Source organism: Felis catus, chromosome B1 (assembly GCF_018350175.1).
Source record: "Felis catus isolate Fca126 chromosome B1, F.catus_Fca126_mat1.0, whole genome shotgun sequence".
Classification (NCBI taxonomy): domain Eukaryota; kingdom Metazoa; phylum Chordata; class Mammalia; order Carnivora; family Felidae; genus Felis; species Felis catus.
In genome coordinates, this window is record NC_058371.1 from 148,868,157 (window position 1) to 148,880,582 (window position 12,426).

Here is a 12,426-nt window from a genome sequence, read left to right on the forward strand (position 1 = left end):
CTTCTACTTTTTTGGGAGAGTTTGAGAAGGATAGATATTAATTCTTCTCTAAATTTTTGATAGGTAATCTATTCTTGATGTTAGATACGCTTTAAAAAAGGAGATCAAAATTCTGAAAATTATACCTTATGATAATAGTAGCTTGCTTTATTACCATTTGTTATTCTACTGGTTAATTTTATTTTTGAGTGTGAAAGGTTGAATATTAACCCAATTTTGTTTGCATTTTTTGAAACAGAATTTAATCTTCCTTGTAGCAGGTGATTGCCTGGCATAACCAAGAATAGGACATGTACTTTGGAAAGCAAAGTAAAACATACACATAAAAATGTAAAATCATTTTCTCAATCACATTGAGATATGTAGAACCTTATTAAATACATTGCCCATTGCATGACTATGTCTACCTGAAATAATTCTTTTATTTTATAATTTTTTAGGATCCAAAGCGTGAAATTCAGAAATTGTTAAAGTTTCTAGACAAAGATCTGCCAGAAGAAACTGTGGATAAAATCCTCTATTACAGCTCTTTTGATGTGATGAAGCAGAATCCATTTACAAATTATACCACTGTAGCAGGAGTTCGTATGGATCATTCCATATCTCCCTTCATGAGAAAGGGTGAGAAATCATATACTAGTTTGCTAATTACATTATAGATAGGTGGAGAGCTAAGAGCAATGCTGTAGGAGATGGAAAGAGATTGAGTATGCTGACAAGAAAAAAATTAGGAACAACAACAGCAACAAAAACTTAGGGGAAATACGTGGCAAATAAACTCTGTAATTCCTGTAAGCCTATCATGTAAGACAGACCTTCTAATGAGAAATGGTTACTCAAGAGCCTATACATTGATAAACATGAGTCTTGGCATCCATTGTTATGTCAGAAGAATGCCTTTCATTTGTGTGAACTCTCTAGATATTTTTCACATGCCTTACAATTTTTTCTGTGGTCAGTAGCCAGCTTAAATGATGTTAGACATCATTTTTTGTTAACAAAGCTCTTGAGGGCAAAGAATAAAGATTGTGAGACATTGAATTTTCTTCCAGTGACGTTTCTTGAAGCTATTTAAGAGACTATTTCTTTATATAAGGTACTGGAAAAATCCATGGGTATTTTGGAAAACTAAGGAGGACTGGGAGTTTGGGAGTGAGGGATGGAGTTATGGAGTTCTAAAGTTAAAGATTTAAAAATACAAGTGTGGTAGAATTAACAAAATTGATAACATCCTGGCTAGACTTATCCAGAAGAAAAGAGAAAGGACCCAAATAGATATGTCATGAATTAAAGAGGAGAGATGGCAACCAACACCACAGAATACAATTGTGAGAATAATAATATGAAAAATTATATGCCAACAAACTGGGCAATTTGGAAGATATGGACAAATTCCTAGAAATATAGAAACTACCAAAATTGAAATAAGAAATAAAAAATTTGAACACACCCATAACCAGCAAAGAAATTGAATCAGTAATCAAAAATCTCCCAACAAACAAGAATCCTGGGCCAATGGCTTCCTAGGAAAATTCCACCAGACATTTAAGAAGAAATAGTATATATTTTTCTCAAACAATTCCAAAAATAGATATAAAGGAAAACTTCCAAACTCATTCTGTGAAACCAATTGTCTTGATTACAAAACCAGACAAAGACCCCACTGAAAAGGAGAATTAGAAGCCAATATCCCTAATGAAATGGATGTAAAAATTCTCAACAAGATAGTAGCAAATCAAATTCAGCAGTCCATTAAGAGAATTATTCACTATGACCAAGTGGTATTTATTCCTGGGCTGCAGGGCTGGTTCAATATTTGCAAATAAATCAATCTGATACACCAAATTAACAAAAGAAAGGGTAAGAATCATATGATTCTCTCAATAGATGCAGAAAAATCATTTGACAAAATACAGCATCCTTTCTTGATAAAAACCGTCAACCAAGTAGAGATAGAAGGAACATACCTCAACATCATAAAGGCCATATACAAAAGACCCAGAGCTAATATTATCCTCTATGGGGAAAAACTGAGAGCTTTCACCCTAAGGTTAGGAACATGACAGGGGTGTCCACTCTGACCACTGTTGTTCAACATAGTATTGGAAGTCCTAGCCTCAGAAATCAGGCAACAAAAAGACATATAAAAAAAGCATCCACATTGGCAAGGAAGAAGTCAAACTTTCACTCTTTGCAGACGACATGATATTCTATGTGGAGAACCTTAAAAAACTCCACCAAAAAACTGCTGGAACCTGGCATATGAATTCAGCAAAGTCTCAGGGTACAAAATCCACATACAGAAATCTGTTGCATTTCTATACACCAGTAATGAAGCAGCAGAAAGAGAAATCAAGTTGATTACATTTACAATTGCATCAAAAAAACCACATGAAATACCTAGGAATAAACCTAACCAAAGAGGTAAAAGCTTTTTACACTGAAAACTATAGAAAGCTTGTGAAGGAAGTTGAAGAAGACACAAAGAAATGGAAAAACATTCTATACTCCTGGATCAGAAGAACAAATATTGTTAAAATGTCGATACTACCTAAAGCAATCTGCACATTCAATGCAATCCTTTTGAAAATAACACCAACATTCCTCACAGAGCTAGAACAAACAATTCTCAAATTTGTATGGAACCACAAAAGACCCCAAATGCTGGAGGCATCACAATTCTGAACTTTAAGCTGTATTACAAAGCTGTAATTATCAAGACAATATGGTATTGGTACAAAAACATAGGTCAGTGTAACAGAACAGAGAATCCAAAGATGGACCCACAAATATATGGCCAACTAATCTTCAACAAAGCAGGAAAGAATATCCAATGGAAGAAAGACAGTCTCTTTAGCAAATGGTGTTGGGAAAACTGGACAGTGACATGCAGAAGAATGAAACTGGACCACTTTCTTACACCATACACAAAACTTAATTCAAAATGGATGAAAGACCTATATGTGAGACAGGAAACATCAAATTCTTAGAGGAGAAAATAGGCAGAAACATCTTTGACCTCAGCCAGAGCCACTTCTTCTCTACACGTCGCCATAGGCAAGGGAAACAAAAGCAAAAATGACCTATTAGGACTTCATCAAGATAAAAAGCTTCTGCACAGTGAAAGAAACAATCAACAAAACTAAAAGGCAACCCACATAATGTGAAAATATATTTGCAAATGACATATCTGATTAAGGATTAGTATCCAAAATCTATAAATAACTTCTTAAACTCAACACCCATAAAAGAAATAATCCAGTGAAGAAATAGGCAGAAGACATGAATAGATACTTTCCTAAAGAAGACATCCAGATGGCTAACAGACACATGAAAAGATGCTCAACATCACTCACCATCAGGGGAATACAAATCAAAACCAGCCCTGTCAGAATGGCTAAAATGAACAGCTCAGGAAACAGCAGATGTTGACAAGGATGTGAAGAAAGGGAACACTCTTATGCTGTTGGTGGGAATGCAAACTGTGCAGCCACTCTGGAAAACAGTATGGAGGGTCCTCAAAAATAAAAATAAAACTAGCTTATGACCCAGCAACTTCACTACCAGGTATTTATCCAAAGGATACAAAAGAGTGCAATAAGTGAAATAAGTGAAATAAATCAGAGACAGACAAACATCACATGATTTCACTCATATTTGGAATTTAAGAAACAAAACATATGAACATGGGGGAAGGAAGGAAAAATAAGATAAAAACAGAGAGAGGAAAACCATCAGAGACTCTTAAATGCAGAGAACAAACTGAGGGTTTCTGGAAGGGAAGTGGGTGGGGTTATTGGCTAAATGGGTGATGGACATTGAGGAGAGCACTTGTTGGGACTAGCGCTGGGTGTTATATGAAAGTGATGAATCACTGAATTTAACTCCTGAAATAACTATTACACTATATGCTAACTAACTTGAGTTTAAATTAAATATATGTATGTATATATATATATATATATATATATATATATATACATATACATATATATGGTAATTCAAATTAAAACTGATCTAAGAAGGAAATTTTATAGATGTCTCAAATTTGTCATTTTATCTTTCTTTTCAGGTATTTTGGGAGATTGGAAAAATCACTTCACTGTAGCCCAGTATGAGAGATTTGAAAAAGAATATGATAAGAAAATGAAAGGGTCTACACTGTCGTTTCGTTCAGAGATTTAAGAAATACTGTTCTTTCTCCAACTCCTTTACCTAACCCTTAAATTAGAAAAAAAAATCCCTTCAAACATTTAGTGAAAAAAATTCTGCATGAAATATTTCTTTACTTACTAATAGTAGTGTTTTGTAATAGAATATTCAAAGAATTTTGGAGTCTACATATAAAAAATCAAGTCTCTATGATTTAATTAATTAATGTTCTTACTATTCTTAAAGACAAAATAATAAAATGAAGTTTAAAATCTATAAACATACCTGCTTTATTTTTTTAAGTTTATTTATTTATTTTGAGAGAGATAAATAGCAAACAGGGAGGGGCAGAGAGAGAAGGAGACAGAGAATCCCAAGAAGGCTCCATACTGTCAGCACAGAGCCTGCTGGGGGGCTTGAACTCATGAACTGTACAATCATGACTTGAGCTGCAATCAAGAGTTGGGTGCTAACTGACTGACCTGGGTGATGCCTCATTGCTTTTTTTTTTTAATTCAAATTCTGGGTCATTGGACTTGCAAAGAAGATATTTAGGACAGTCTTCAAGATGGATGGATTAGAACCAAAATATTCACTTTAAAAAGGCTTTAATTTCTCTTTGTTACATGCTTAGAATGATACCAGTGTAATATAAGCTTAATGACATTTTTGTGCAGAGAGTTCACTGAAATGTATTACTCTAGAATGGTTTACTATAGATTAAATTTTGGATAGTATATCAATCAGTAGTAGTCTCCTGTTATAGTTTATATGCGCTCAAAGAAATTTAAGCCAGATCAGCACTAAGAAAAAAATACACAATGAGATATGACCTCACACCAGTCAGAATGGCTAAAGTTAACAACTTAGGCAACAACAGATGTTGGTGAGGATGCAGAGAAAGAGGAACCCTTCTGCACTTCTGGTGGGAATGCAAACTGGTTCAGCCACTCTGGAAAACAGTATGAAGTTTCCTCAAAAAATTAAAAATAGAACTACCCTAAGACTCAGCAATTGAACCACTAGGTATTTATCCAAGGGATACGGGTGTACTTTTTCAAAGGGGCTACATGCACCCCAATGTTTATAGAAGCACTATTGACAATAGCCAAAATGTGGAAAGAGTCCAAATGTCTATCAACTGATGAATGGATAAAGAAGATGTGGTATACACACACACACACACACACACACACACACACACACACACACACAATGGAGTATTACTTGGAAATCAAAAAGAATGAAATCTTGCCATTTGCAACAAGGTGGAGGTTATTTTGTTAAGCAAAATTAGTCAAAGACAAATATATGACTTCACACATATGTGGAATTTAAGGTACAAAACAGATGAACATAAGGGAAGGGAAGCAAAAATAATATGAAAACAGGGAGGGACAAACATAAGAGACTCAAATGTAAAGAACAAGCTAAGGGTTGCTGGAGGGGTTGTAGGTGGGGAGATGGGACAAGGGGCCACAGGAAGACACTTGTTGGGATGAACACTGGGTGTTATATGTAGGAGATGAATCACTGAATTCCACTCCTGAAATCATTATTGCACGATATGCTAACTAACTTGGATGTAAATTAAAAATAAATAAATAAATAAATAAATAAATAAATAAGAAAATTAACATTAAAAAGGGAAGGAAATACAGAGAAATAATTGTAAGAACATAAGAAACAGCTACCATACCAGTAGTTGATATTTACTGACAGCTTACTATGTACCAAGCACTGTGCTATACAATTTACATGGCTATACTTTAACTGATCTTCATTCAATTCTTTATTTTTTATTGTTATTTATTTTTTTTGTTTCAAGTTTTTATTTAAATTATAACATGTAGTGTAATATTAGTTTCAGGAATAGAATTTAATGATTCATCACTTACATATTGATCTTCATTCAATTCTTTAAAATAGGTATTCTAATTTTTCCCAATTTTCATAGTCAGTAAACTAACAGTACACACATAACAAATATTCTGTAAAGGCATAAAGAAAGGCCAATTTGATTTCTGATCTTTTTTTATTAACTCTTATCCTCACATTCCTCTCTGACTTATTCTGTATTCTCCCTCTTTCATGTTTTCAAATCCCTGCCATTGTGTGTTAATCGCACTTCATGACTACCAGCTATTTCAGATGTAGTTAAACTTACCAAGATCACTGAAAATCTCTGATGAGGAAAATAACAGAAGTTCTCAAATTTCATGCATTGTGAAACAATAAGAAAAACTGCGTTGCTTCAAAAAACCTCAAGTAGGAATAAATAATAGCTATTCTTGGATTTTATTTTTAACTTTTTTTACTGTGATATATACACATAGTAGCAATTTAATAATAAAATAATATGTATTAGATGCCACAAACTGAGTTTTCAAACTTCTTTTAATCCATATTTATTTTCTATTTTGACTTACCTTAGATCTTGAAGTGCCTCTCACCTTTCTTCACATTATAGATAGTCTTAATAATTATGACTATTTTATTTACTTTATTTTTTTAGCGCTTATTTCTTTTTGAGACAGAGAGAGACAGAGCATGAACGGGGGAGGGGCAGAGAGAGAGGGAGACACAGAATCGGAAGCAGGCTCCAGGTTCTGAGCCATCAGCCCAGAGCCCGATGTGGGGCTCGAACTCACAGACCGCGAGATTGTGACCTGAGCTGAAGTCGGATGCTTAACTGACTGAGCCACCCAGGCGCCCCAATTACGACTATTTTAAAGATAGAGAAAATCACAGAGAATTTAAATTATTTTCCCCAAATCATACATTTAAGAAGTAATGAGATTTGTTCTATAATACAAATGACCAACACCGGTTTTCCAATACATGTCATTGAAATGAACAAGTGGTCATTTCAAATTTCTGCCAATATCCTCTATGTTCTGTGCTCCCTTTATTCAATGAAGATTTAAAATTGTATTTTGAATGGATCAAGATATTATTTTTGGCTTAAAATATGTTAGCATCCAGGGGCGCCTGGGTAGCTCAGCCGGTTTGGCATCCAACTTTGGCTCAGGTAGTGATCTCACAGTTTGAGTTCAAGCCCCACATCAGACTTTGTGCTGATAGCCTGGAACCTGGAGCCTGCTTCATATTCTGTGTCCCCCTCTCTCTCTGCCCCTCCCTGCTCACCTTCTCTCTTTCTCAAAAATAAATAAAACATTAAGAAAAATAAAAATACATTGGCATCCAGGGAATTTTTGTTTCATTTTGTTTTTGGAGAAAGACAGCAGAGAATCGAACACACTTCAGATTTCTAAAAAATATAGTCGATATGCAGATGTAGACAAAACATAATTCCTATTCAATGCAGTACGGAAACTATAAACATGGCATGCATGCTCTGATAAGGAAAACCACACCATGAACTACAGTAACTACATAAGCTGAATTTTCATAATGTCTCTCATTTCAGATACTTTGCCTTCTTTTTGTCATGGATATACAGGTAATTTTCAGACCACGTTGCCAGTATTTTGATTCAGAAAACATTAGTACTGCACTTGTAATTCTTGACTTAGTATAAAAATAACACTTTGGGCATAAAGGTAGTAAATACTGTCTATCTTTAGCACTCAATTGAAATGGAAGAGTTCAAATGCACTTACCTAAAATCTACATTTGATGTAAACCATTTGATCTTCAAATGATGTGAAGCGTTTTCTTATTGATAAATACTATACTATAATTTTATCAACTAGGTCCTTTTCAACTCTCAATTATTCTAATATTATAATAACCATCAAGAGCTCTAATTTGAAGAGAGGAGATCTCAATTTATTGAAATTAGCAGTTGAGTAATTGAACTTGGCATGCATGTTCCTAGGTTTTATTTTAAAATATGGTAGTGGGGTGCCTGAGTGGCTCAGTCGGTTAAGCATCCGACTCTTGACTTCAGGTCAGGGCATGACCTCACAGTTCAGGGGGTTTGAGCCCCATGTTGGGCTCTGAGCTGACAGTGCAGAGCCTGCGTGGGCTTCTCTCTGCCCCCCTCTCTCTGCCCCTCCCCTGCTCATGCTTGTGCTCTTTCTTTCTCTCAAAATAAGTGAATAAATTTTTTTAAAATGTGGCATTTATACTTTGAGTACCTTACATTCACCTGAAACAAATAAGTTGCTCTGATACTATTCTAGACACACTCACATGACACTTTTAAAAGTAAAATGAAGGGGCGCCTGGGTGGCACAGTCGGTTAAGCGTCCAACTTCAGCCAGGTCACGATCTCGCGGTCCGTGAGTTCGAGCCCCGCGTCGGGCTCTGGGCTGATGGCTCAGAGCCTGGAGCCTGTTTCCGATTCTGTGTCTCCCGCTCTCTCTGCCCCTCCCCCGTTCATGCTCTGTCTCTCTCTGTCCCAAAAATAAACATAAACATAGAAAAAAAAATTTTAAAGTAAAATGAAAAAGAATACATACCCAAGATTAAGACTGTAGGTGGTTGCTTTTATGTTGCAGTGAAAGATGTAGTCACTTTCTTTATGCTATTAATTTAGCAAACTAATAACCTCCTGATACGTAATTATAAACAGACCTATTCTAGTTGATTAAATAATTTTATAAAGTGTGAACTGTTTTATAAATTCAGTAACCATATAATATTATATATTATACTATGATATAATAATGTTAATAATTATATTAACTACAAAAGTATAATTCCATATTATTATCTTATGCAATGTTATAATAATGTGTGTGTGTACCAACCTAGGTAATATTTTAGGATGTTTATTGCTTATGCAGAGGCCAAAGAAATAAAGGGAAAAAGTGGAGCTGTTCCTATGGAAGGAGAATATGAATAAAAACATATATGATTTAAATTCATACATATTTTATTCAGAATGGCAATATTCAGAAAAATTAAAACCATATACATATACAGAACTTTAAGGAACCATTAAATGGGACTATTTCTTTAAACCACACTTTCCTATGCTTGGTTTTCACTGGTTTCCATCAACCAATTCATGAACACATGGATCTATGTTTCTATCACTACACTATTCATGTTAGAAACAAACAAATGCTGAGCACATGGCTCTTGTCTTTGGGGAGCTTACAACTGAATAAATCAAAGAGAGACATGGGACTACATATTAAGTGTTACATTGTCTTGTTCAGACATTAAATATCTCGGAAATTCTGATAAGATATTTCTTTCAGCTGTGAGAGACAGAGTACAAATTGCCTGTCAGCACTGTTTTTATCTCTAGAAGGAAAGAGGTGCATTTTTCTTTTTTAAAAATATTTTTTAATGTTTATTTATTTTTAAGACAGGGAGAGACAGAGTGCAAGTGGGTGAGGGGCAGAGAAGGAGGGAGACACAGAATTTGAAGCAGACTCCAGGCTCTGAGCTGTCAGCACAGAGCCCCACTCGGGGCTTGAACTCATAAGCAGAGAGGTGATGACCAGAACTGAAGTTGGAGGTTTAATGGACTGACCCACCCAGGTGCCCCAAGAGGGGCATTTTTCTTTAGAATTTTATAAGTTACAACTTTCTAAACAATTAACTATCACTGGTCTATATGTCAAAAGATACGGACCAGGAAGATGTGGCGAGAATTATTAGAATCAAACAGTAATAGATGTAGATCAGGATTTCCATATTAAATGTTAAATAAGACAAAGAAAGAAATGGTTAAGATAGTTTTTAAAAATTAGTAAGCTAGGAAGAGAAGGAGAGAGGAAGAGAGAGAGAGAGAATGAGAGAGAGAGAGAATTCCATTTTATATATGCCAAGACTACGGCATCCAAAGAGGGAAATGGAAACTTATCTTGCATTGCTTCCAATTCTTTAGGGAGGTAAAATGTTTTATCTTTTGAGCAAGTATAGAATTACATGTGACTCCTTGAACAGTTTAAACCAAAAATAAACTAACCTTATGAATCCTCTCCATTAGTATGTCCTGTATTTCTATTTTTCAAAATGGAAAAAAAAAACCCATAGATAGTATGCTGAAGAAAGTGGAAAAATATTAAATTTTTTCTCTCAACCAAGGACTTTAAGAAAGACCCTATTTATGAAAATAAAAGGGTTTATAACTTCAACAAAATGTATGGGAGAATTCCTGAAAATTTTTAACGAATATAATCACAGCCAGATTTACTTTTTTAAGATAAGAAAAAGTGGACTGTATTTTATATACAAACTTGGTATAATATTTATATATAAAATATATAAAACATACATAATTTATGTATATAGTTATATGTAAACACATATTAATGTATCCATTATCACACAGAGTAGTTTTGCTACCCTAAATATCCTGTTTTGCCTATTCATCCCTTCTTCCCCACTAACCTCTGCCAACCACCAATCTTTTTACTGTCTCAATAATTTTACCATTTTCAGAAAGTCAGATTATTAGAATCATATGGTATGTAGCCTTTTCTGATTACCTCGCTTCACTAGGTAATAAGCATTTAATTTTCCTCCATGTCTTTCTGTGGCTTGGGAGCCCATTTCTTTTGACAGATGAATAATATTCTATTGTTTAGAGTTTAATTATCCACTCACCTACCAAAGGATATCTTAGTTGTTTCCAACTTTGGGTTATTATGAATAAAGCTGCTATAAACACCCCTGTGCATGTTTTTGTGAAGGCATAAATATTCAACTTTTGGGGGGGAAAATGCCATGGAGTGTGGATTAGTGGGCCATATAATAAGAGTATGTTTAGGTTTCTAAGTAACTGCCAAGTTGTCTTCTACAGCGGCTGTGCTGTTTTACATTCTCACCAGCAATGAACAAGAGTTCCTGTTGCCAGGATTTGACGTCTTAATGTTCCAGATTTTGGTCATTCTAATCATTTTTAGTGGCTCTCACTGATGTTTTAAGTTGTATTTCCCTGATGACATAGGATGTGGAGCATCTTTTCATATACTTACTTGCTACTTGTATAATTTCTTTGGTGAGGTGTATGCTAAGGCCTTTGGCCCATTTGTGTGTGTGTGTGTTGTTTGTTTACTTATTTTTGTTTTAAGAGTTTTTTGGTATATTTTGGAGAATAGTCCTTTATTAGATGTGTCTTTTGTAAATATTTTCTTCCAGTGTGTGGTTTGTCTTTTCATTCTTTCGACAGTATTTCAAAGACCAAAATTTTTAAAATTTTTTTAAATATAATTTAATGTCAAACTGGCTAACATACAGTGTATACAGTGTGCTCTTGGTTTTGGGAGTAGATTCCCATGATTCATTGCTTACATACAATATCCAGGGCTCATCCTAACAAGCACCCTCCTCAATTCCCATCACTCATTTTCCCCTCTCCCTCCTATCTCCCATCAACCCTCAGTTTATTCTCTGTGTTTAAGAGTCTCATGGTTTGCCTCCCTCCCTCTCTATTTGTAACTATTTTCCCCCTTCCCCTCCCCCATGGTCTTCTGTTAAGTTTCTCAAGTTCCATATATAAGTGAAAACATATGGTATCTGTCCTTCTCTGACTGACTTATTTCACTTAGCATAATACCTTACAGTTCCATCTACGTTGCTGCAAATGACATGATTTCATTCTTTCTCATTGCCAAGTAGTATTCCATTGTATATATAAACCACATTTTTCTTTATCCATTCATCAGTTGATGGACATTTAGGCTCTTTCCATAATTTGGCTGTGGTTGAAAGCGCTGCTATAAACATTGGGGTACATGTGTCCCCATGAATCAGCACTCCTGAATCCTTTGGATAAATCCCTGCTAGTGCTATTGCTGGGTTGTAGGGTAGTTCTATTTTTAATTTTAGTTTATCAATTCTTTCTTTCATGGATTATGCCTTTCATATCATACCTAAAAAGTTGTCACCATGCCCAAGGTCATCTAGATTTACTCCCATGCTATATTCTAGCAGTTTTACCATTTTGCATTTTACATTTAGATCTGTGATCCATTTTGAGTTAATTTTTATAGAGGGAGTAAGGTCTGTGTCCAGTAACTTGCAATTTTAAAATAAAATTTATATCACTATTCAATGACTTGCTTTTCCTTAGAAATGGTAGGGGTCTTAAAGTCTGTTTTACCTGATCTTAAGGTGCCTAAAATTTTTTTTCTGATTAGCATTTTGCAAGTATATCTTTAGCTTCCTTTTACTTTTAGTCTTACTCTTTCTTTATGCTTTAGGTATTTTCTTGGAAAAGACTTTTACTGAATTTTTCTTCCTGATCTAGTAATCTGTTTTTTTCACTATTTTATTATTTATTATTTTTTCTTCTTCAAACTTTTATTCAAATTCTAGATTGCCAACATATAGTGTAATATTGTTTCC

At 34.5% G+C, this 12,426-nt stretch overlaps 1 protein-coding gene across 9 annotated transcripts in view; it reads left to right on the plus strand.

The window, feature by feature from the left end:
* LOC101086557 (sulfotransferase 1 family member D1-like) overlaps positions 1-4,422 on the plus strand; it is a 45,732-nt gene extending 41,310 nt beyond the window's left edge. For 8 of the 9 annotated variants that reach the window (XM_045056260.1, XM_045056256.1, XM_045056259.1 and 5 more), the window contains 2 exons: positions 441-621; positions 4,073-4,422. In XM_045056260.1, coding sequence (XP_044912195.1) covers positions 441-621; positions 4,073-4,185 — 294 coding nt within the window. In that variant the 3' untranslated portion in view covers positions 4,186-4,422. The remainder of the gene's footprint in view (positions 1-440; positions 622-4,072) is intronic. The other variant, XM_045056255.1, reaches the window with a different exon arrangement.
* Positions 4,423-12,426: the final 8,004 nt, after the last annotated feature.